The sequence below is a fragment of the Acinonyx jubatus genome, chromosome F2, assembly GCF_027475565.1.
Source record: "Acinonyx jubatus isolate Ajub_Pintada_27869175 chromosome F2, VMU_Ajub_asm_v1.0, whole genome shotgun sequence".
NCBI classification, from domain to species: domain Eukaryota; kingdom Metazoa; phylum Chordata; class Mammalia; order Carnivora; family Felidae; genus Acinonyx; species Acinonyx jubatus.
The window spans coordinates 62,658,172-62,685,387 of record NC_069394.1 but is presented as its reverse complement, the minus strand read 5'-3'; the positions used below and the strand labels follow the sequence as shown (position 1 = coordinate 62,685,387).

At 39.4% G+C, this 27,216-nt stretch overlaps 1 protein-coding gene across 1 annotated transcript in view; it reads right to left on the bottom strand.

Annotated features, from left to right (window-relative positions):
* Positions 1–27,216, bottom strand: part of SLCO5A1 (solute carrier organic anion transporter family member 5A1) — a 149,661-nt gene that overhangs the window by 27,849 nt on the left and 94,596 nt on the right. Inside the window, 1 exon segment of the mRNA XM_027064446.2 lies at positions 4,195–4,393. Within this exon segment, the coding sequence (XP_026920247.2) occupies positions 4,195–4,393 (199 nt within the window).

Here is a 27,216-nt window from a genome sequence, read left to right as displayed (position 1 = left end):
GAAGCTTCCAACATAATCAGGACAGCAAAATAAACAGAAAGCAGGCACTCAGAGGACACAGACAATACAGGAAGGAAAACAAACTCTAAATAATGTTGGAGAAGTAAGAGAAGGGATTCCACCTATGAAGCAAGAGGACTAGAAGCAAAAAAAAAAACAATCAAAAATTTGGATGTTAAAAATACAGGGGCACCTGGGTGGTTGAATTGGTTCAGCTTAGGTGATAATCCTGCAGTTCGTGAGTTCGTGAGTTCAAGCCTCACGTTGGGCTCTGCTGACAGTGCGGAGCCTGCTTGGGATTTTCTCTCTCTCTCTGCCCCTCTTGTGCACTCTCTCTCTCTCTCTCTCTCTCTCTCAAAAATAAATAAATAACTTTAGAAAAAATACAATATTCAAAATAAAGATTTAGCAGAAGACTGAAAAAAATAGAGCTGAAGAAATCTTTCCAAAAGTAGCACAAAAAAAGTGTTTTATACAATATAGGTGATAAAGAAGAGTAGAGAATCAATGAAGGAAAGAGAAGAGAAAAAATGGTGAGGAAAAAATATCAAAATTTAAGTAAAAAATAAAAACAAAACTGAAGGACACAGTTTCCAGACATTAAAAGCTCACTTAAGTGCTCAGAGCAGGGGGTGGGAGGGGTGGAAACCCACTCCAAAGTATATCATGATGAAATTCAGGAACACCAGGAGTAAACTGAAAGCTCCTAGAAAGAAAAAATAGGGTACATACAAAAGACTGGGAAAAAGAAAGGCCAGATTTTCCACAATAGCATGAGAAATTAGATGACAATGGAGTAATAAAATTGAGTGAAAATGATTCATCCAATCTAAAATTCTTTACCCAGCCAACTTGGCAATCAAATATAACAGCTTTTTTTTAAAAAGCTATTTCATGAACAATATTCAGAAAAAAAAAAAAGTTACAGCCTTTATAGCCTTCTTGTAGCTACTAAGGGATGTGCTCTCACAAAATGAGGGACGAGCCAAGGAAGAGGCATGTGAGCTCAGAGGAACAAAGGATCCATACAGAGGCAAACGGGATTCCAGGGAGCCGACTGGGCGCAGCTAGGACTCTGATTAGATGACTCCAAGGGGTGGGAAATGGAATCACGAGGTTATCAGACAGGAGAAAAATCACAGCGAGATATTTTGAGCCCTTAGAGAATGTAGGAAGCCAGACACACATTCAGAGAGAACAAAGGAAATGAAAATAAAACAATTATGAATTCCAGGAAAATCAACGTTGCACACAAGAAGAAATCTAATCATGACATACTGCTTGTGCCTCAGCAGTTAATAATACTGGCAGGATCAAGCATAAGAATATCCAAGAAGGATTTGACCACAATATATGAATGGAAAACTGAACTCCTCATTTATCAAGATAGGAAGTCTTACATAATGTCTCAATTTGGTTAATTTACACATTATGTCTTGAAAATACAGAGGTAAACACCAGAAGAGTATTTGTGATGACTGATAACAATAGCTAACTTCCAGTGAGCGCTTACTGTGTGCCAGGCACCAAGGTGAGAGCTTTACACATGCTACTCATGCTGTCCCCGCCTGCAGCCTCTAAGGTGATTCTTATTGCTGTAGATGAAATGTCTGGGTGCCCGCAGCATTCATAGGTTGAAAACTAACCCCCAGTGTGATGATATTTGGAGGTTGGGCCTTGGGGAGGTGATTAGGCCATGAGGTTGGAGCCCTCATGAATGGGATGAGTGCCCTTATGAAAAGGACTCTAGAGAGATGCCCTACCCCTTCCACCATATGAGGACACAGAGAAAAGACCGCCATTCATGAATCAGGGAGGGGCGCCTCATAAGACACAGAATCTGCCGGCACCTTGATCACGGACTTCCCGGCCTCCAGAACCGTGAGCAATAAATTTCTGTTGTTTCTAAACCACCCAGTCTATGATACTCTGTTACACCTGAAGGAACTAAGGCATTATTATCATCACCCTATTTTACAGATGAGGATACTGAGGCTTACAGTTAAGCAACTGGCCAAGCAAAGGGAAGATGCAAATTCAGATTTAACTCAAGAATCTGGGCTCCTATTCTAAACTGCCCTTAAATTTTTGAAGACTTTATTTCCTATGCCATTGTAATAGGCACGGAAAAGAAGTTGTGTATCAGTACGTGCAATGCCCAGACCCACATCTCTTGGTGAAAAAAAGACTCCAGAGACAAGTGACCATATTCTGTCATCCAAATAAGCTCTGATTGGCAGTTCCTCCTTTTTTCTTTCTGACATTCTAGGTTGGCTAAGTGAAATTAAAGCTCTTCTTGTTCAAAGTTCAAGTGGAACATTTTATAAGATAAAACTCCACTGAAAATCAAAAGGATATGGTGCTCGTTGGTACCAAGCACCAAAATCTAGGCACTGAAATTCTGTACAATGAGTAGATTCTAATAACCCCAATGTGCTCAAGAAATATAAGTTATGGTCTTCATAAGTCTCAAAGAAGAATTTTCCACCTTCCTTTGGACAGGGTGTGGGAAACTGACCCTCAGATCCATTGCTGGTAAGGGTACAAATTTATACAACACCCGGGGAGGCAATATTCAGTGCAATCTCATTTCTGGGAATCTATCCTACAAATACATGGCACACAGGAGAAGTGATATAGGCATGAGATTATTTTTTGCAGCATTATTTTTAATGACTAAAGATTGGAAACCGCCTGTCAAATGGGGACTGGTTAAATTACAAAACAGAATTAAATGGAATGTTACATAGCAGTTAAAAGGAGTGCTAATGGCACGGACTCTGAATTCTCTGGGGTGAAGTCTGAATTAAGTTTGATGTAACATCCAGCACAGCCACCCTGGGTCATAAAATCTTCAATATTCAAGGATTTAGTCATCTGCTTGTTTAGCGTAGCCATTATTAAAAGTTAAGTTATATAGGGGCACCTGGGTGGCTTAGTCGGTTAAGTGGCCGACTTTGGCTCAGGTCATGATCTCACGGTCCGTGAGTTCGAGCCCCGCGTTGGGCTCTGTGCTGACAGCTCAGAGCCTGGAGCCTGTTTCAGATTCTGTGTCTCCTACTCCCTGACCCTCCTCCGTTCATGCTCTGTCTCTCTCTGTCTCAAAAATAAATAAACGTTAAAAAAAATTTTTTTAAGTTAAGTTATATAAACTTACAGTTAAATAAATAATACAAAGATAATAAATATTCAATTCATTACCCCCTAATTATTTTATTATACTACTCTCTACGTCTTCACCAGGCTCTTTAAGTCTAAATACCTCTTTGATAGAAATATTATATAATGGTACGTGACTGGGCATCTCCTCCCAGCTTGGTGTTCAGTATCTTCACGCGGTTAGCTTGAAATCAGCATCAGTGGGGATAGTCAAATCTCCGAAATCGGCAAATGCTACAGGTTGGAACTTTTCTCTTAGCTGTGTGTTACATATTATCAGCATTACCCCCAGTACGTGTGTTCTGTACCTCAGTTTTGCCATCTGTAAAACCAAGATAATCATAGAACCTACCTGATAGGGTTGTCATGAGGATTAATGAGTAAAGCATCAGAGAGTGTCGATATAAGGGTAGGCTAGGCTCTGTATTATTACTGGCACAGAAAGATCTCCAAGCTAGATTGTCATATATTTTTTAAAGCTGGAAAAGCATATATAGAATGCTACCTTTTGGCTATAACACAGGTAAAACTTTAAATACATGTTCATAGTCTCTTCGATAAAGAAGCCTTGGCAGGACACGTAAGAAATGAATTAAAGTGCCTGCCTCGTTTGTCTCTGACGGGGGGGATGAGGTGGAGGACTTGGGTAAGAGCAAGACTTTTCTTTCCCGTTACATTGCCACTGAGCTTTATGTTCTTCGACTACGTGAACATATTAGCGACTCAAAACATTGCATTATAAAGAAGAACCATTTCCTTTAACCCAACAAGCATCTCCTCCTCATCTGTTATAACCAAAATACTAGGAGACACTCTGTGAGGGTCAAAAAGGGCATGGACCAAGGAGGGACCAGTGCCGCTGCCTTCCACGAGTGCATGCCCCCCCCCACGCCCCCCCCCCCCCCCAGGAGACGAAACGTGCACAGGAGACCCGCCTAGAGCAGGAGACGGTCCAGCCCTGGGTACCAACACTACAGGGCTTTGCACTCAACTCATGATCAGGACGATACAAAATGGCTCTTTCAGGATACTTACCCTGTTGTATATGGGATGTTTATGCCCCCTAGATTAATACTTTCACATCCAACGATAAACAGGGTGGAAAAACACAGTAAGGATACACCACTGCAGATCATGGCTAGTTTCGCAGATTCTCTTGCACCAAGTTTCAGTTTTTTTATAATGTAGCCTCCCAAGACAATCCCCACACCGGCACTGGGGACAATAATAACACCTAGAGAGAAGAAGGGAAGGACAGGATTACTCTGAAGGTTAATGTACACTGTAATTTGTTTTCTAATTACTCCTGTTCCTACTTACTGATTAGCACTGAGGAAAAAAAAAAATCCCATAATCAATAAATCTTCAATGTGTATGATTTTATAGTATAATTTGTTTTCAACACATACAACCAACAAAGGACACATATCCAGAATGTAAAATAACTTTTACAAATCAATAAAATAAAGACAAGCAACCCACTGAAAAAGTGAACGAAATGTGAACAGGCCCTTCACTAAAGAGGAAATCCAGCTGACCAACAAACACATGAAGGTGCTCACCCTCATTGCTAAGAGGGAAATACAAGTTAAAACCATAGTAAAATACTACTCTGCACCAATTGTGTCGATAAAAATTTAAAAGGCCGATGCTACCACATGTTGGCGAAGTCATAGAGCAGTGGTCACTCTCTGCACAGCTGGTGGGATGTAAACTGTGACAGCTACTTTGAGAACAGTTCGCCATTATCTGGTAGAATTGAAGATACACCCATCCTGTGACAATCCTGGATCTATACCCTAAGGAAACTCAGGCACATGGGGATCAAAAGAAGTGTACCAGAGGGGAGCCTGAGTGGCTCAGTCAGTTAAGCTCTGACTCTTGATTTCGGCTCAGGTCATGATCTCACAGTTCATGGAATTGGGCCCCTTGTCAGGCTCTGTGCTGACAGCACAGAAACTGCTTGGGATTCTCTCTTTCCCTCCCTCTCTGCCCCTCCCCTGTTCGTGTACACATTCTCTCTCTCTCTCTCTCTCTCTCTCTCTCTCTCAAAAACAAATAAATACACATTTAAAAAAAGAAGTGTACAAGAAATCTGATGCATCATAATAGCCAAAAGCTGGAAATAAACCAAATGTCCATTAATAGATACATTGCATGTTATAAATTCATATGATGAAATGCCACTGTACAGCAACAAAAGTGAAGGTCATGACAATGCTCAACTATGAGGATGGATCATACAAATGCAATGTTTGATGAAAGAAACAAAACAGAACACATGACATGAGGGCATCTGTAAAAAGTTCAAGTGCAGATAGAACTGAATGCTTTGTTTAGGAATACATATATAGGCAGCGCCACTACGAAGAAAACCGAGAAAGTAAGGGTCATAAATCCAAGATAGTAGGGGGAACAGGTGGGGTCAGGAAAGGATACAGGGTGCTCCTGGAGTACTGAAAACATGCCATTCCATGCCCTGGGTAATAGTGACACAAATGTCCACTTTATGATTATTCATTATCTCTCAATTTTGATTCACATATTTCTGTGTGCATTATGTTTCACAGCTTTTTTAAAAGCTAAGAGAAAAGCTATATTGCCTGCCCCAAGAACCTCATAATCTAAAATAAAAATAAACAAATTAGACTACAATAAAACAATTAGACAAAAGGCAGGAAGAATCCTGGAAAAGAAGCATGTGAGCCTTCTCTGGGAGAAATCAGGGAGGGCTTCACAGAAGCAGCAGTATTTGTATTTGAGCCAAGTATGAAGAAGAAAGTAAGGTGAAGACTGAAATGAGACAAATACGTCACGAGAGATCTTGGCAAGAGCAATGTTAAGGGTGTTGTGAAGGAAGAAGCCAGATTCAGACTCTTTCCAGAACTTGGTCTACGAAAGGAAAAATGGGTATGGGTCTAGGGTAAGAGTGGGATTAAGGTAGAGTTTGGACTTGGAGAATGTCATGCATTTGCTAAGACTGGAGGGGACTAAGCATATTTATATACTGACAAAAACAGACTAAAAAGGAAGGGGAGGTTAAATGTGGAGGGAAAGGTTTATCTGATACCAATGCACGATCCTTGAGAAGTCAAGAGAATATGGAATTAACAGCATAGATGATCACATTAGCACTAGATGGGGAGAGAGAGAGAGACCCCTTAATTCCAGCTAGGAACAGGATAGGGGAGAAGGGGGTGGGGGAGAAGTCAACAGGTGGGTGGTAGCTCCTCAAACTGTAGCTTTTCTGTTTCATAATTTTTCCATTTATTTTGCAGACATAATGTAACACGTGTTACAACAGAACACTTGAAAAGCATAGAGAAGTATGAAGGAGCAAACTCCATCGATTACATCCTGGCATATTTCACTTCAGTCTTTTTTCCATGCTTTTTTTCTTTAAGAATTGGTAACATGCTATAGATTCTTTTTTTACATGGCTTTGGTTTTTTATTTCCGGGTGTGTTTGTTTTTTCTGTATAATTGAAAACAAAACTAACTCTTAGAGGAAAGGGATATTGAGAAATTTTTTTTACTTTTATTTAAAAAAAAATTTTTAATGTTTATTCACTTTTTGATAGAGACAGAACATGAGCAGGGAAGGGGCAGAGAGAGAGAGGGAGACACAGAATCTGAAACAGGCTCCAGGCTCCGAGCTGTCAGCACAGAGCCCGACGCAGGGCTCGAACTCACGGACCGTGAGATCATGACCTGAGCCGAAGTCGGTTGCCCAACCAACCGAGCCACCCAGGAGCCCCAGGGATAGTGAGAATTTTAAATACAGCCAAGGATTAGAATAATTGTTGTAGGAGAGTAAAATGAGAATATGCAATAGGCTTTGCAAGTGGAGAGCCCAACGGGTCCAGATGAGATTGGCTTTCAGAAGTCTGTAGTTTCCAGCAGCGCACACGGTTGGATGGTTTTTGCTCCAGCATGTTCAGCAACCCACATAAAGGAGCAGAGAAGGATTAGATTAATCTAAAACCTGAGCTTTGCCTGGCAACCAGTGTTCATCTTGTAATCCCCACGACAGCCCTGATTTTGCAAAATCAGTAATGACCTTTTTACAGATGAGGAAACTGACAGCTCAGAGGAGTGACTGGTCCAACAGCGTACACAAGGGAGAGAGTGTCTCACAAGGAAAAGTGAGGTCTCTGATTCCCAGCCCAGCACTCTGTCCACATCACCACAGATGTCTCTGAGAGTTAACAGGTCCCTGGAATCTTCTAGGTAAATTGACCAGAGCTCTGGGCTTAAATGAGCTGCTTAATAAAATATCATCATCGTTAAGGAAGAGTACGCATTCTATTTACACAAATAAATAGGCAGGACTTTCTCTTTAAAGTGAAAATGACACATTCATGAAATCTTTATTTCAATTAAATAATTTATACTGTTCTAGACCCCCAGGATAACAAACAAAACAAACCTCCATGCTCATAGCTGAAGTCACAATTTAAAAGTAATGTAATTGGGGTGCCTGGGTGGCTCAGTCGGTTAGGCGGCCGACTTTGACTCAGGTCATGATCTCGCGATCCGTGAGTTTGAGTTCGAGCCCCGCGTCAGGCTCTGTGCTGACAGCTCAGAGCCTGGAGCCTGTTTCGGATTCTGTGTCTCCCTCTCTCTGACCCTCCCCTGTTCATGCTCTGTCTCTCCTGTCTCAAAAATAAATAAATAAATAAATAAATAAATAAATAAATAAATAAATAAATATAAAAGTAATATAATTTATTTGACTATGCGTTCTAATTAGTATTCAACTCTTCAAAACAGCAAATTTGTCACCGGTAAATATGAGGTTATATTGAACAGAGTGAAGACGCCTTAAAATTTTCTCCTGATGTCCCCGTCTCATCTAAATCTCACTGCACTATCCAAACAGAAATTCTGACCATCCGTTCATGGTAATCTGTACATCATTCAGATCTCCAGCTTAAGTAAGAGACCCAAACGTCTCCTTGTTAGAATATCAGGCACAGGGGATAAATAGGGCAGATTTGGTGCTGGGGAGAACGGGGGTAACAGTAGAGCCTCCTCGCTGCCCCTTCTGAAAGCCTGGCTCTGGGGAAACCAGATTGTGCAGAGCCTGGAGGGGCTGGAAGTTGGTTTCCCACCCAGCACCACACTGCATCCTAGGCCTGGCCAACTCCCCCACTGCCTTGTAGGGAGGGGAAATTACAGGCATCTTCTGCTTTCGCTAACCAAAAGAAATCCAAAAAGGATTTTCACTTTTATGGGGGGAAAAAAAGGCGAAGAGTGAAAATAGCATTCAGCATTTGTTTGGCAACAAGGGGTTATAAAGGCACTGAGAGAGGCCCCGCCAAGCCCCTTCCCTGGGAACCACACTCAGCATCTCAGCATCAGGCCCTGCAGCTTTGAAGTGTCTGCGAGCATCTGTGCTTTATCTCCATTTGTTTTGTGCATCATCAGGAAGAGGTTCCTAAGGTATTAAAAGAGCCTAAGAGGGGTTGTATTTTGAGCCTGGTAATGCTCAACATTTTTTCCATATAAATTAACTATAACTGCTTCTCCGCTTTATGCCCTTCTGGCTTATGAAAGGCTTCATTGGAACACTCGACTTTTAGATAGCAATAAATAAATATTATAAGATGTAAATATATAAGATGGGATCTCCCAGCAGAAGCTGCCTGCCTGCCAAGCATCGCGTCTGCATTCAAATCCACCCCACTGGCTGGTGCTCACCCCTTCCCTTTGTCCTCAGAACCCAGAGAGCCCTCTTCCAACTGCCTCCTGGCTCCTCAGAGCCTCTGCTCCCTATCAGCCCCTTTCCCAGCCCTGGCCGGATGGCTGTGCGGTCCCCGAGTTTCTGTTCCTCACGCCCTCTAGTGGCCAAGACATGGCTGGGACCCAGGGGGTACAAGAGGGTGGGCAGGGGAAAAAGCATCAAGTCTGTGTGTATGAGGGGAGACGGTGGAGGTCTGAACTCAGGGACCCAGCCTAAGGTAGCGGTAGAGGAGAGAAGCCAGTGCATTTGCAGATGTCTAAGAGACAAATGCAGGTAAGAGTACAGGCCACATGGACACATTCCCGGAGTTCAAATCTCAGCTCTGCCACCTACAAACTGTGTGTCCTTGGACAAATTTCTGAATATTCCCAGGTCTCCGATTTTCTCATCTGTAAAATGTGGCTAAGAATAGTATCTTCCTCATAGGTTGTTAGCTTTAAGTGAGTTAAGAGATATAAAGTGCTTAAGACAGTGTCTGACTCATAGTATATGAGTCAGGACTTAATAAATGTTGGTGATCATCATCATAAATATAAACATCATTATTATCTACCTAATATTAATGAGTTTAACATTTGCACAAATCAACATATTGAAATTATAATTAGGCAAAAATCTCTATACGCTATTTTATCTATAGGATTGAATCTGTAAGATTCAGGCATCATTTAGTGCCTGCCACTAAATGAAATGAAATTTCGCTGTTATCAAAATTCTGAGTTTAAACTTTTATGTGTTCTTTAATATATAAGCCTTTGAGGTTTAGCTACTATGTAGTTTTTTTTAACATTTATTTACTCTTGAGAGACGGAGAGAGACAGAGCATGAGCAGGGGAAGGGCAGAGAGAGAGGGAGACACAGAATCCGAAGCAGGCTCCAGGCTCTGAGCTGTCAGCCCAGAGCCCAAGGCAGGGCTCGAACTCACAGACCGCGAGATCATGACCTGAGCCAAAGTTGGACGCTCAACCGACTGAGCCACCCGGGCGCCCCACTACTATGTGTTTTAAACCCATACATCTCTGTTAGCTATTTAGTACTGTGTGTATATGTCTGAATTTAAAGACCTCATAGCTACATTAATTGTCAACAAAGCAGAGGATCCTGTTTCACTTCATAAAAGGTCTGTGAACATCCTGCTGTTTTCAAGTTGGAAATCCTTTATCTGCTTACTTATCCAAGCAAGTCAACATGTTAATTGTCCTACTTCCTTTCTTTCTCTTATGTCAAGCACTATCCCGTAATATTCAATTTTGAAGTTTTTACTCTGAGTCACAATATTGCTTGCCCTTATAAAGTGTAACTTCATGGAGTCCAAAGGTCTTTATGAAAAATGATATTCACTGAATTGCCAAATATTAAAGCTACTGGTGGAATTTTTCCCCTCCCCTCTAGTTTTTGTTAATATGTAGAAATTATCTGTATTGCAAATACACACATAAAACATACCTACGCTTAATGCATGACTTGGGATGCAAAAAAACCTTAAACTGAAAAGGAAGAGGAAAAGATTAGGTGACCCACTCATCATCGAGAACGTTCCAGGCTCAGGGAACCTGAATTGTGCCACTATTGCTATTGAACAATAATTTACTTTCATGGTACCCAGGGCTAACTCCTGTCATGAGGCCTTCCACTGTCTGTTGTGTTTACCTCTTTCTTTCCTGCTAGACTCTCAGGTCTTTGTACATGGCAGGGACTTTATCTTTATGATCTTCATACCTTTCTAGCACTTACCAGGACCTGGAAATGTAGGGATGAAAGAACAAGCTTTGTTATTTAGAATTTATTATACAAAAACTTCAAATGGCCTATTCATTTCCATTTTCTAATTATTCCTGAACTAGGCTATATCCTATTTTACAAGTAGGAAATCTAAGACCTCATTCGGGACCAAAATAAGCTGCTAAAGATCAGTCTAAGCCTGGCAGGCACTAAATGATGCCTGAAAAATTTCGCTGTTCTCAAAATTCTGAGTTGAGCATTATTAGCAAAAATGTAACTGGCAAGCCACTGAAGGTGACAAGGCACATGATGCCTATGATGTCCGCAGCCCTCTGATACCTCTTTTCTATCACGAAATCACAATGGTGCAAAATGTCCCACTGTGGTGTGAACTAAGTTAACAGATACTCAGAATCTCAGATGTTCTCATGCGCTTTTCTCTAAATTCACGGATCCTATGTGTTTCACATCCAAAGTTTTCTTTAGTTACGTTGAAAAATAAATGGTTTGCAAACATAAGTCAGTAAGAAATAAGCCATTATGACTTTGAGGTTCTGCTGCTGCCTTGGGGGAAGGGAGCTGGGCACAGGGAAGGAGGGAAGGGGAAGGGAGCTGGGCACAGGGAAGGAGGGGAGAGGAAGGGAGCTGGGCACGGGGAAGGGGGGAGGGGAAGGGAACTGGGCACGGGGAAGGGAGCTGGGCACAGGGAAGGTGGGGAAAGAACAGGATGGGCATCTGGAAAAGAAGGAAGTCCAGTTTGTTCTCATTCATTCATTCTCTATTTCTCCCTCTCTTTTTACACACACATACACATACACACGCACAGGTGTAGACTATATACCACATACAGTGACATATAGTATCTCATCTCATTCCCAGAATTGTGTGGATTTTGAGTTGCTCTGAAATCAGAATGTGTCTTACAATCGAAAGTATCTTAGCCTCGTGGCATAATCGAATTAAAAGCATTTTCCTTTCATAGACTCTAAATCATGCAGCATCGTACAATTAATGGTGTCTTAGGCTGGAAGAAAGATAGCCTCTTTCCACATCACAGATGAGGAAACATCTAACGATGTGATAGAGCAGGGAAACAAACTCAAATTTATTTAACTTTTCCAAAGACTGTGCTTCTAATCTTATAATACAAAACAAATGTTTTTCCTATCATCCAGGGTAAATGAGTTTACCCTTTTCAGCTTCTACTTTTCCTTGCAACATTTTCTACAGGAAGTTAATCACAAGGAATAAAAGAATAAAAGGGGAATAAAAGAAGAGAATATTTAAAAAATCCAAACCTTAAAGCTAGCAAATTTTAAGTGCTCCGAGAATAGACAGCATAGTAAGCATACATTTTCACAAACAATACATAAATCCACAAAGTGTCACAAGAAGCACAATATATCTCTTCCTCCTTCATATCTCAGTATCACCCTTGTGAAAAATCTCAGAAATCCTTTCACAAACTATGATTCGGTGTATCGGGGTGAATGTCTGGTATCCCTTTTATAATTCAGTGGCTGTCGTAAGACAGAGAACAGACAGTTTCTTTAAATCCACGATATCTCATGGCATAACATCTAGTCACATTCTAAAGCAGGGGCAGCAAAGCCCAGAACCACGCCTTGTTTGGATTAGGAGAAGCAGCCCATGTGTATTGAAGGGAACAGCGTGTGCCACCATCAAAACTACCAATTCTGAAGGGAAGCCTATGGGCCAAAGGGAAGAATTTATAGGAAGTTCTTTTAAGAATCCTCCTGAGGCGGATACGCCGGCAGGGTGGCTCGCCTCACACAAGGCTGCTGCAGACAGCCTGTCTCAAGTTTTGCCCCTCTGTAGCTCCTGTTAGAGGACACAGTGCGAGAAGCAGACCTCTCCAACCACAGCTTCCTCTCCGAGTGCCCGGCAACAGCCACAGTGTGGCTCAGATGGAACCACTTGCATCTAACCAAGAGAGAATGCTCTGAAATTTCTCGCCTGGCCTTGCTGAAATTACTAATAAAGGCTTTCAATGGAAGACACACTTCTAGAAGCCTCAGCCTCCGTGACTTCATCATGGAGATACAATATAAAGCTCATATTTAACTCCTACTAAGGCAAAGGGGGCTCATTCGCCTACAATAACACTTTCTTCAACTCTGCCAACACAGGGAGACACTGTACAGGAGAAGGGAAACATGAGATTCCCAATCTCGGGGATCCGAGGTCTCGAGAGCACTGAAGGAAAGGTAATAGAAAGGTACATTCAGCAAAGAAAACAACCACACTTTTCATTTCAGGTTTTTGCAAAGGCCCGGCTACGATAATACATAATGGCAAATGCCAAGCTGCGTCAGGAAAGGGATTCAAAAATCAAATCAAATTAATATTTCATCTTTTATGGCTTAGAAACCTAAGCGTTTTCTGCATGTAGGCAATAAAACCACAGAGGGCAAGAACAACTCGGAATGATGAGATACAAAAATCAGAGTGTTGCCTTCCATTTTTCACCAGCTCTGGGCAACTTCAGGCAAAACAGCGAAAGCTTGAACCAAATTACTGCAGAAAAGGAAAACGCCTTGCAGAGGAAATTTCACAGAAGAATAATGGAGTCTTAGTAACTTTTTCGGTTTTTATAATAAGCCTCCAGCAAAGCCCTTGGTGTTAAGTTACTGCACTTTGTTTCCGTTCATAGAGGCAAGGGCTACAGATGTGGGCCAGTGCCAAATGCAAAACCCTCTTTGGAGGCCCTTTGGGCAAGATCCACTTTCTCTCTCAGCAGTTTTCAACTTCTCCCCTTTCCATTGTTGTCCAAATCCAGCCGCTCTCAGAGCTTTCCCATGGAGGAGGTTAATCGTCATTAAGCCCACTAATAGCTGAGCCACAAAAACCCGACAAAGCTACCCTCCCCCTGGGAGAAGTAAGCAGATTTTTAAAACCCTATTTATCTGAAATTTTGAGACACACTTCTAAACACCTAACTATACCTGTTACAATGTCTTCGCTCCCCCCTCCAGGGGCCAAGTGCAGATTTGCTCATTAGATACCATATGAATTCTACCAAATTAATTCTAATTCTAATTTCATGAGGTGGACCAGAGCACCCATTTAATAAATACAGTCAACGCACTAATCCAAATGTTCTGTGCCTCTTTTTCTTTTTTTTTTTAAATTTACAGCTTCATTGAGCTATAATTAACATACCATACAATTCATCTACTTAAGTGTACAATCCAGTAACTTTCAGTATACTCCCAGACATACACAACCAATCCCACAATCATTGTTCGAACATTTTCATCACCCCCAAAAGAAATTCTGTATCCATTAGCTATCACCCCATTTCCTTCAAACTGTCTCCCTCAGCCCTAGACAAACTCTAGTCTACTTTCAGGCTCTATGGATTTACCCATCGTAGCCACTTCATATAAATGGAGTCATACACTAGGTCTGTCTTGCTTCTGTCATTTAGCATAATGTATATAAGGTTCATTCATACTGTAGCATGTATCAGTTCTTCATTCCTATTTATGGCCAAACAACCAAACAACCCATTGCACTGCTATACCACGTTCGATTTATCCATTCATTCATCAGTGGGTATTTGGGCTGTTCCTATTTGTGGCTATTATGAATAATGTTGCGATGAATGTTCACGTTCAAGTTTCTATGTGGACATATGTTTCATTTCTCTGGATGCATGCCTAGAAATGGAATTTCTGGATCATACGGTGACTCTATAGGAAGTGCCAAACTGTTTTCCAAAGTGGGTGCACCATTTGACATTTCTACCAGCAGTGCGTGAGGGTGCCAATTTCTTCCAATCTTTAATTGCGAATATCACAGATAACATTTGATTATTGTCATCTCAGTGGGTTTAAACTCGTATCTCATTGTGGTTTTGATTTTCACTTCCCTGATAACTAATGAGGTTGAGTATCTTCGTGTGGCCATTTGTATATCTTCTTTGGAGAAATGTCTGTTCAGATCCTTTGCCCAATTTTTAATTACTTTATTTTTCTTTTTACTATTGAGTTGTAAGGATACCTTATATATTCTATTTTTAAAAATTTTTAATGTGTCTTTATTTTTGAGAGAGGGAGAGACAGAGCACGAGTGGGGAAGGGGCAGAGAGAGGAAGACACAAAATCCGAAGCAGGCTCCAAGCCCTGAGCTGTCAGCACAGAGCCCTACCCAGGGCTCAAACCCACAGGCCATGAGATCATGACCTGAGCCGAAGTCGGACGCTTAACCAACGGAGCCACCCAGGCAGCCCTCTTGATACATTCTAGATACAAGTCTTTTATCAGATATATACTTTCCAAATATTTTCCCCCATTCTGTGGGTTGCTTTTTACTTTTTTGTTGTTGTTTTGGAATTTTATTGGGTTTTTGGGTTTTATTTTATTTTGTTTTACTTTTCTGATGGTGTCCTTTGATTTACAAGAGTTTTTAATTTTGATGAAATCCAATTCATGTACTTTTTTTCTTTGGTTGTATTATCTAATCCAAGGTTACAAAGATTTATGCCTATTTTTATTTCCAAGGGTATCATAATTTTTGCTTTTACATTAAGGCCTTGGATCCATTTTGAGTTAGTTTTTACATATGGTGTGAGGTATGGGTCCAGCCTCATTCTTTTGCATATGAAGATTCAATTGTCCCAACACCATTTTTTGAAAAGACTATTCTTTTCTCATTGAATGGTCTTGGCATCCTTGTTGAAAATAAATTGATCATAGATGTATGGGTTTGTTTCTGGACTTTCAATTCTATTCAATTGATATTTATGTTTATTTCAAGTCAGTGCCATATTGTCTTGATTATTGTTGCTTTTTATTAAGTTTGGAATCAAAAGGTCTAGGTCCTCCAACTTTTGTCTTTATCAAGATTGTTTTGACTGTTCTGGGTTGCTTGCATTCCAAATGAATGTGTCAAATTCTGTAAAGAAGCCAGCTGGAATTTTGATGGGGATTATGCTGAATCTATCTAGGGCATACAGTCATCTTAATAACATTAAGTGCTCCAATTCATGAACATGAGACGTCTTTCTGTTTATTTAGGTTTTCTTTTTTTAAGCAATATTTTACAGTTTTTCAGAATATAAGTTTTGTACTTCTTTTATTAAATTTATTCTTAAGTATTAAATTCTTTCATGCTATTGTAAATAGAATTTTTTCCTTAATTTCACTTCTAAAATTGTTCATTGCTAGCGTCTAGAAATAGTATTGATTTTTGCATGCTACTCTTTTATTTCCCAACTTACTGAATTCATTTACTAGTTCTAATACTTTTCTAGTGGATTCCTTAGGATGTTCTCTACATAAGATCATATAATCTCAATAGAGATAGTTTTACATCTTTGTTTTCAATCCAAATGTCTTTTATTTCAGTCTCTTAGTTAATTGCCCTGGCTAGAATCTCCAGTGCAATGGTGAATGCAAGTGGCAAGAACAAATATCTTTGTCTTCTTCCTGATCTTAGGGGGAAAGTATCAGTTTTTCATAAGTATGATGTCAGCTGTTGGTTTCTTGCAGATGCCTTTTAATTCATCATGTCTTAATCTTCAATCATTTAAATAGTAGTCAAACTAAAATTCATTTTTGTTGTTACTTAAAAATGTGTTGCTAAGTATAACCTTCAGAAAACTTATAAAGTATACAATTTTTAAGACACATCAGGGCACCTGGGTGGCTCAGTACATTGAGTGTCTGACTCTTGATTTCAACTCAGGTCTTGATCTCACGGTTTGTTAGATTGAGCCCCGCATCAGTCTCTGTACTGACAGTGCGGAACCTGTTTGGGACTCTCTCTCCTTCTCTGCCTCTCCCTTGCACATGCACTCCCTCTCTCTCTCTTTCTCTCTCTCTCAAAATAAATAAACTTTTTTCAAAAGCTTTTTTTTTACCTTAACAGAAAACACTTATTGAGCACCTACTGTATATGGGATTTTGCACTAGACTCTGGAGATAAATAGTGCATAAAACCGACAAAAATCCCTGCCCACATTGAGTTTACAATATACTGTAGGAAAACCAGATAATAAACAATAAATCAAGAACTAAGCAATTCTTACTGAATGTTAGAAGGTGAAAGCAGTCCAGAGAAAAAGGTTGAGCCTAGCAAGGAAAAATCAAGACTTCTGGGAGAAGAGTTGCATTTTTTAATGGGGGATGCTGGTCTCACTGACATGGGGCCATTTGAGCAAAAACCTGGAGGACAGAGAGTGCAGCATGCACAGGGAATACATGATATCCTAATTATACACTGTGTTCATCTATCCACTGGATTTTCATCTATCCACTGAAGTAAGTTTACTGAGAGCCAAGATTACTATTAAAGGTCACAACATTTTATAACTAGAAGAAAATTCAAAAAATGATCAACCTTCCTTGCCTTCTGAAAGAGAAAGCTTAAGCTAGAAAACTAAGAACTCAGCAAAGCAGTGACACGTGAAATGGAAATCTTAACCAGTATGATACATTCTGCACTTTATACCTAAAGACTTTGTTGTGTTTCAAAAGACATGCATAATTCCAACAGGTAATAATATTCACAAAATAAGTTTTACAGATAGAAACATACTCTAGTAATCTAATGGTCTGAGCAACTCTGGAGGACACCAAACCAACTATCAGAACTTAGGTTTCAGAAATCTACTAAAAAAAAAATCTACTAATTAACCAACTTTTTAAAAAGAGGCATTGGGTAGAAAGCATTAGAAAAGAAACAGATGACATGGGTCTCACCTGACTTCCCAATGCGATGACGAGCACCACCAACTGATCCATTTTTAAATCTCGCAGCAAAATACCAATAGCCTCTTTCCCTTATTGTTCTGATCTTATCTACTCTCGGTTTTGAATAATAAAATCACACATTTGCAAATAAAACTTCTTTTAGGAAGACACTAAAGTATCTTGAAAAGATACAAGAATAAGAAAATGCAATAAATATTTTAAATTTCAGCCCAAATGACATGTGAACCAGCAAAAGAAAAAATGACAGTGTAGCAACAGTCAATGCAATGTACCTCCCAACTAATAGCCATGGGTGCCTCTCATACTGTTGTGGTTACTGGTTCACTACCAGACCCAGATATTACACTGAGGGGGCTTCACCAGAATCAAAGGTAGCCCTGTATCTTTTCACATTTTTATTTTCACCAAATGAAGGACATGCAAGGCACCTGCCAAATAAAATAGATTTTTATTCAAAGCTGGAGAGGAATAGCCAACATCTTAGACAACTGGGCTGGAAATGAAAGCAACCATTGCAAGATGGGGAAGTGGACAGAATAAAAAAGAAGGCAATTTAATAGGTGTGACTCAAGTTGCAAGCTGTTAGAGCAAGAAAGGACTTTGTGTTTTAGTATTTACTATTATATTTTAGCCTTTACTAACATTTTCAAAATTATTCCTACATTATATGAAATTAATTGTTTGAGTTTCTTATTTGTTATCATAGAATCACAGAATTTGGGAGCTATGATGGGGAGTGCTACTTATCCCCCAATTACTACCCTTCTTTCTTCTAGAAACACCAATAGTCTCCTACTGGTGGCAAGTTTTATTTATTTGTTTGTTTGTTTGTTTATTTTTATAAAAACCAGATAGCGAATATTTTCCACTCAGTGTGCCTGACAGTGCCTCTTACAACTACTGTTATAGTGCTAAAGTAGTCAGTCTTGTGTAAACAAATAAGTATAGCTGTGTTTCAATAAAATTTTATTTGCACACCAAACAAAACAAAACAAAACAAAACAGGTAACAGGCTACATTTGACCCAAGGCTCCTATTCTAAAGTAGTAGTGTGGATTATGGTTGTCTGAAATGCAGACTACATTTCCCAGACTCCCTTGCAACTGGATGTGGCCATGAAATAAGTTCTGGTCAATGTGATGCAAGCAAAGGCAGTACATCCATCTACGCCTTTCTTCCCCTCTCCTACCACCCTGCTGCTATGAATGCTGGGTTGACAGCTACACGTCTCCTTTGGACCATGAGGACAAGAGTCCAGATGAAGCAGAAATTGGAAATTGTCTCAGTTACTGCAGTCACTATACCAATCCTGAGCTTCCTATGTCCAGATTTTTTTGTGAGGGTGAAATAAACATCTATTTTCCTTTGTCCTCTGTTATTTTGAGTCTCCAATATTCTCAGAAAAGTGTAATCCTAACGTAACACAGGAGATCAGAGATCATTTCTTCAACTTCCTCATTTTATAGACGACGAAGGAGAGAGAGAGAGAGAGATGTATGACTTAATTTGGATCAATAGCTTGTTAATGCCAAAACAAGGGCTAGACTGTAAATGTTTGATTCTAAATCCAAAAACTTTTCTAAATTTTATCTGAGGCTAACACTCCCATAGACATACATTTAAATTACAAACATTTGTTATTTTCTTTGTGTGATCTTTCTCAACCATTTAAGTCACTTGTTTTCCCTAAGAATGGGTGTTTGGTTTTTTCTAAAAGTGAAAGAAAAAATATTTTTATTTCTAGAAACTTGCTTTATGGTTAATTTTTCCAAATTGTATATTTCAGGAAGGGAAGTGTTTTAGACTAATTTCTCACCTAAAGCAGCAAAATTCCTCAAAATTCCTTTCAAAAAAATCTTACCTATTATTGTCTTGAATCATAAGGTACACATCAAAAAATAAATACTATGATTAAAGGTTAAATGTGGGAGCAAGCGGTCTTCAACTTTAACCAACATTAGCAGAAACAACCTAAAATCATATGAGGCAAATAAACTTTTATAGTGTTTTCAAGCACATTCATATCAATCATTTAATGGATCAATATAATGGCTCTATGAACAGGTATTATCTCCTCATAACACATAAGGAAACAGACTTTGGGAAAATGAAATGACAATATAATCATCATGATAAATTTGTAGAGTACTTTAAGCCTTAAAGCATTTACACTTAATCTTATCCCATGAGATGGGTTACTATTTATCCTCATTTTCCGTAAAATTAAACATTCAGGAAAGAAAGTCACACAAATGATGTCAGCAGGCTCATAGAGCACAGCCAGGACACAAATCTGATTTCCAAGCCAGAGTCCTTTCAAGTCTGAGAGGAGAAAGCTACTATCTGAATTCCAAATCCATTGTTCCTTCTAAAACTGAAACCTAGTCTCTTAACTCCTACTTTTCTTTGTTTCAATTCGTTTCACCGTCTCCTAAAACAAACTCAAGCCTTCAATACAAAAAGGATCAAATTTGTTAACATTTGCGGTATGTGTGTGTGTGTGTGTGTGTGTGTAAATATATACCTGTGTGCATACAAGTGTGTGTATGTATTGTGTATGTGTATAGATGTGTGTGTGAAAGCATACAGATGTGTGTGTATATACACATGTGTGTGCATATATGAATGAATTTGGTTGAGGCAGATAGTGATGAGTCTTTATAATTTGTCCTCAATGTATGTTAAATATATACTATTTGGCAAATTATTCACATTTGAAGTTTAATCATATAATATGATAAGAAACAACAGGGGCACCTGGGTGGCTCAGTCAGTTAAGCGTCCAACTTCGGCTCAGGTCACGATCTCACGGTCCGTGAGTTCGAGCCCCGCGTCAGGCTCTGGGCTGATGGCTCAGAGCCTGGACCCTGCTTCCGATTCTGTGTCTCCCTCTCTCTCTGACCCTCTCCCGTTCATGCTCTGTCTCTCTCTGTCTCAAAAATAAATAAATGTTGAAAAAAAATAAAAAAAGAAAAGAAACAACAAATGATATTCACAGAAGAACCTACCTACTAGGTTCACCACAATACCAAAAGCACAGCACAAGACCAGAACCTTGACTTCAGCTCTGGTGGACTATTTGTAAAGATATATTTGTTCTTCAAATCAGGAGACTATAGACGCTGGAGAGGATGTGGAGAAACAGGAACCCTCTTGCACTGTTGGTGGGAATGCAAATTGGTGCAGCCACTCTGGAAAACAGTGTGGAGTTTCCTCAAAAAAACAGTGTGGAGGTTCCTCAATAGCACTGCTAGGAATTTACCCAAGGGATACAGGAGTACTGATGCATAGGGGCACTTGTACCCCAATGTTTATAGCAGCACTCTCAACAACAGCCAAATTATGGAAAGAGCCTAAATGTCCATCAACTGATGAATGGATAAAGAAATTGTGGTTTATATACACAATGGAGTACTACGTGGCAATGAGAAAGAATGAAATATGGCCTTTTGTAGCAATGTGGATGGAACTGGAGAGTGTGATGCTAAGTGAAATAAGTCATACAGAGAAGGACAGATACCATATGTTTTCACTCTTATGTGGATCCTGAGAAACTTAACAGAAACCCATGGGGGAGGGGAAGGGAAAAAAAAAAAAAGAGATTAGAGTGGGAGACAGCCAAAGCATAAGAGACTCTTAAAAACTGAGAACAAACTGAAGGTTGATGGGGGGTGGGAGGGAGGGGAGGGTGGGTGATGGGTATTGAGGAGGGCAACTTTTGGGATGAGCACTGGGTGTTGTATGGAAACCAATCTGACAATAAATTTCATATATTGAAAAAAAAAGAAGTTGTGGTTTATATACACAATGGAATACTGCTTGGCAATGAGAAAGAATGAAATATGGCCTTTTGTAGCAATGTGGATGGAACTGGAGAGTGTGATGCTAAGTGAAATAAGCCATACAGAGAAGGACAGATACCATATGTTTTCACTCTAGGTGGATCCTGAGAAACTTACCAGAAACCCATGGGGGAGGGGAAGGTAAAAAAAAAAAAAAAAAGAGGCTAGAGAGGGAGGGAGCCAAAGCATAAGAGACTCTTACAAACCTAGAACAAACTGAGGGTTGATGGGGGGTGGGAGGGAGGGGGGGGTGGGTGATGGGTATTGAGGAGGGCAACTTTTGGGATGAGCAGTGGGTGTTGTATGGAAACCAATTGGATAATAAATTTCATGTATTGAAAAAAAAAGATATATTTGTTCTTACATGACATTAAAACTGTTTTGTTCTACCTACAAAGCAATTTTTATTAATAGATGTAATGTACATAACAAGTGTGTGAATACAAATTAAACATTTCTGAAGTATTTCTAATAGTCAACATTTTATTCACTTTTTCCTTGCATCCCTTAAAAAATGATTTGACATGAGAGGCTGATATTTTTAAAACATATGAACAAGATTATGAATAGAAAAGATAACTAAAAAGAATTATATAATCTTCTTCTTAATGCCCTCCCCCCCAAAAAAAAAACCCATGAGATAGACGCTAATTTGTTTAGGAAAATTTCAGTAGGCTTTTTAAAAACAGCAGCTAAAAAAAAATCACAATATGGGAGTATCTACACAATTAAGTGGAACTCCATAAAATAATGATCCCATTAAAACTAAATAAATTAGTTCTCTTCTTTAAAAAAAAATAGTTCTAGTATTTTCTAATTGCTGGTTGATCTAAAAATTCCTCCACCAGAGATTCAAAGGTTTTTGGGTTTTTTTTATGTTTATTCATTTGTGAAAGAGACAGAGAGAGAGAGCACAAGCAGGGGTGGGGTGGAGAGAGAGGGGGACACAGAATCTGAAGCAGGCTCCAGGCTCTGAGCTGTCAGCACAGAGCCTGATGCCGGGCTTGAATTCACAAACCACGAGATCATGACCTGAGCCGAAGTCAGACGCTCAACCGACTGAGCCACCCAGGCACCCCCAAAGGTTTTTATAATATGAGACATTGCACATTATTTCTTCTATTTCCTCTATTAATTATATTATTTCCTCATTTATTCATCTTCACATGCATCAGAGTAGTTTGCTAAATGACAGACACTCAGAAACTACTCAGTGAATTCAGGGAATGGACCTACTATCCTATCCCTAGATTATGAGCCTAAGAGAGGCTGGGAGCACGTACCATAAAGCAAAATTCTCCCAAGGGCAGATATTCTGTATTAACATGAAATTTCCTGGCACCTTGTTCTGAGATTCTTGGGAATCTGATCTAAAGACAAATAAGATTTATCTATTATTAGTTGTCAGCACTGAAAATGCCCTTAATGCTCTACAGTACTTGGGAAAACTTAAAAAGTTGTTTTGCTTAAGTATTTTAATCATTCTCCCTAAAATTTTTCAATTAATGTGCAGAATACTTTGCTTAGCAAAGTTAAGGCCAATGACTGTTTTTTTTTTTTTAATATTTATTTATTTTTGAGACAGAGAGAGACAGAGCATGAACAGGGGAGGGGCAGAGAGAGAGGGAGACACAGAATCAGAAACAGGCTCCAGGCTCTGAGCTGTCAGCACAGAACCCAACACAGGGCTCGAACTCACTGACCGTGAGATCATGACCTGAGCTGAAGTCGGACGCTTAACCGACCAAGCCACCCAGGCGCCCCAATGACTGTTTAAATAAACAAAAGTTTTAAGTACAAATTGACATACAAGTACACATAATACATGTATAAAACCAAACTGTCAACTTGTACTTATATACAGTGTATATGTACATTATATATACGTATTTATATATGTTGTGTTTTATAGATACAAACATACACACATACATATTCTTGTAGCTATAACTACCAACACATTGGTTACATGAGCAACTATCTCAGAGAGCAAGGCTGACATAGGACAAAAAGAACTTGTAATGTCATGAAGACAGATGTTCTATTGGAAAATCTATGGACATTTACACAGCTGTCCTACAGCTGTCCATTTCTGGATGATTCCACCAATCTCAATTGCATTTCCAAAAGAGATGTATTTATATAGAATATATTTCAAATGAACTGCAGGAAGATGTTACAAAACATTATTGAACTACTCAATACACAACAATGGTACATTAATTGTTCCTGGCATAGGTAAGAGAAGCATACACCTATAATGTCTCTAAACATCCAGTTTAGTCAAAACACCAACATGAATTACACTCATATTTATTGTAAATAGAGATATAAAATTTTTTCAGTACCATGGCTTGGAAACATTAACTGTTGGTAACAAATTTAAATAACCCCATGTTTTGCTTTGTGGCCAATGAAAAGAAGACATCAAGTTGAGCCTGACAGCAAGGGAAAGTTTCTGTGGTCCATCATTAGATGGTTCAGGTTACAAAAGGACATTGTTTCCACTTCTAATAATGTTTAAGCCCATGTTTTATTGTTTAGTTGAAAAGAGTAAGGTATTCCCTTGTCTATGTGGTAATAAACCAGCCACGCTCAGGGGCAAGATCTTCAGAAAGCATTTCTGAGGAAAGGAGGAATGGTGGCACAAGCTGGGAGTCAGAAGAGTTCGTCTCTAGCTCTCCAGGATGCCACTACCTGTGCAGCCAAGAATCCTTCAGTTAGAGCCTATACCTCTACTTATCTATCCACAAAACTGGGATAATGTTATACTCTGAGCCCCCTCTTCCTCATGTCCTTCCATGTCCTGACTCTCCTGTCCTATTACAGATGATGGAATATTTGATGAGTAGAGAGGAAAGCCAAGGTCATTCATTCCCATTAATAATTAATATTTATTTACATTTAATAAATTTTTTTAAAAAATTTTATTTCAGTATAGTTGAGACATGATGTGACATTAGTTTTAAGTGTACAACTTAGTGATTTGGCAAGTTTATATGTCATGCTATGTTCGCCCCAAGTGTAGCCACCATCTGTCCCATTACATCGTCATATCATTGACCTATTCCTTAGTCTCTGTCTTTTATTTAATAAGTGGTTTTGAAGCAGTTAAAAACTTCAACAGCTCTATAAAATGGATATGATTACATCATTCACAACTAGTAAAGTGGAGGCCAAAGAAATTAGTTAACTCACCCAAAGTTACACAGCTAATAAGTGGCAGAGGCAGATCTTAAACCCAGACATTCTAACTCCAAAATCCATATCCTTACAACTTATCAGCTTATAACATATTGGCTCACTACAAAGCATGTGGGGATCACCTCACTTTAGCAGAGTACGGACCTGCCAAAATGGGATCGTGCTCGGTAAAATGTTCTTGAGCTCTCAAAAGGAGTATAGTTAATCACCAAACTACCTTAATCCTTGCTAATTCCTCCCCACCGCACCCCCAAAAAAGTAGCAATTCACTACTGAGGAACTACTTCAGTTCCATCACATACAACAAAAGAGAAAAAGAAAAAATATATATTTAATATGTCTAATTTGAACTGCCAGGAAAAGTATTACATACACCTTATATACACCTTACAGATACCAAAGCAAAATATTAAGACATTGACTAACTTGAATGCCTAGAAAAAGAAATGGCTTGCAAAAATCAGAAAATTTTGCAGGGTTGGCAGGGGGTCGGGGGGTGATGGTGGGATGTTTGCTAGCTGATCTTTGAAGAAAGGTTGTCTAATTCAATCCTTCATTCAAAGAGCAGACTGAGGGCCAAAGAAATTAATATTTACGGTCATTCATTCATCAAATCTATTGGGTGCACGTCAATGCTGACTTAACCAAGGATACGATGCACTTAGCAGCCTCTTACTTCTGTGCCGGACATTTCATTCTCTCCCTTGGGTTTTCAGTCCTTTTCAAAAGCTCCCTAATCTTTCTCAACTCAACTTTTATACATAAATAAATCCTGCTCTGTGAACGAAATGTATTCTTTTTGATGGCTAAGGCTCTCAAGGGGCCTCTGGGCCATTCAGGACATCAATGATCATCAAGGGGCAATGAATGTAGATGTAGAAATCTGGAGAAAACTGGTCTGAATGTCCTCTGAGCCCAGAAAATCCCTTATAAGTGATGCCTGTCCTCATCTTTCTCTGTGCACGCATACACACATGGGTGTGCATGGGAAACAAATCCCAGACATAAGGACTAGTAATCATCAAAGATGAGTGGAACAAAAACATTTCACTTAATTGAGAGATTTAGTCATCTGGCATTTCACTGCACAGTGCTCGAATATATGAAATTAAAATACTTAAAATGTCTTTTTACCCACTAAGAGTTATGCAAAACAGACATATTGGAAAGTTGAACAATAAGTGGAGAATAAATCAAACTGAGATATCAAGATCTAACCCTACCTCAACACTGATTTAACTGAAATCAGTTTCACGTACAATGTATTACACTTGTAAAGCAATGCACTTTATAATTTATATTGCATCTCTAAGCCTCCCTCAGTTCAGATAAAATAATCCCTCGGCCTTTCACATTAGTGTCAAGTCTCTTGTCTCCTCTTTCATTTTCCCGCTGTTAGTTACCTTTCATCTCTCTTTTTACTCCTCAAATCCATTTCCCCCAGATCATCTTTGCTATTAATGTTTCCCCATGCCCTAAGTCCTGCCTTCACTCTTCTTTCTGCTTTAGATGTCTTTTCCCAAGAATATCTCATAAAGTGGGTATTGCAGTTATTCCTAATGGCTACTTCCCAAACACTGTGCCAAGCACACAATCTACATTCCCTCATTTAATCCTCACAATCTCTACCACTCACAAAACGTAATGAACTTGTCCAAGAACACAGGAAGCAGTATAGGGTCATTATACTACAAAGTCCTTGAGGATGGGATCGCCCTATATTCTCATCATGGTTTTCCTAGAACTTGCACAGTGCCAGGCCCATAGGAGAAGTTCTATAAATATTTGTGCAAGATGGATGGATAGGTGGATGGAAGGAAGGATGGAAAGAAGGATGGATTGATGGATGGATGGATGGATGGATGGATAAAAAGGATGAGCAAGAATTTCAACAAGATCTGTCTCCTTCCAAAACTGATCCTCTTACTCAATGCATAAAAAGTTGGAGGAGAGATCATTTGTGCAATAGACATTCTAAAACATAAGCAGCTTCCCTGAGGACCAGCCCAATGTATATATTATGGACCTGTATTATGGACTGCTGATGTACAGCTTGCAAAAACTGCTCTTTACACCTGTTTTATCCACTGTAAACTAGAGAGAGTAGGCCCTCCACTGCAGCATTGCAACAAAGGCAGCAAATGATGCCTAGAAGGGCCCCTGTCTATCATTGCACCTAGCTAAGAGTGGAAGCCTAACAAAGGTCACCTGCTTTTACCATCATAGCACAGACTCATACTAAAGGAAAGACTCCATTTTGATCTGGATTCCCAAAAGCTATATGGATTTTTCAAAGAGCTTTCAGAAAGATTCCCTCTTTTGATCATTACAGCACTCTGAGGGAAAATGCTAAGCCTTGTTGGGGGAGGGGGGTAAGGACTGAGTATTATATGACAAATATATCCCTGAGCTCGCCGTTTCCCTCCCCTGTGTGGAATCCGCCTTTTTTTGCTGGAATAAAGGTTAACTGAAAGCTGGATGAGTAAATTAAATAGTTAAAAAGAAAGAAGTATTTTAGACAAATGGGCTGTTTAGTATGAAATTACTTCACTATATGTGTCATTATAGCAAAAGAATGGAAAAAACCCAATGTCCTCAAATCAGGGAGCAAATAGACTATCCGCACAATAGCATACTGTACTATTTGGCTGTAAAAGAAATGAGCGAGGTCTCTGAGGTACTGAACAGAGTGTATGGTATACCAATTCTGGGGTAAGAAGGGGGAAAGATGCTAATATAAAATGCTCATGCATATATTATATATATTGCATACTTAATACGCATATTTACACTTACCTATTCA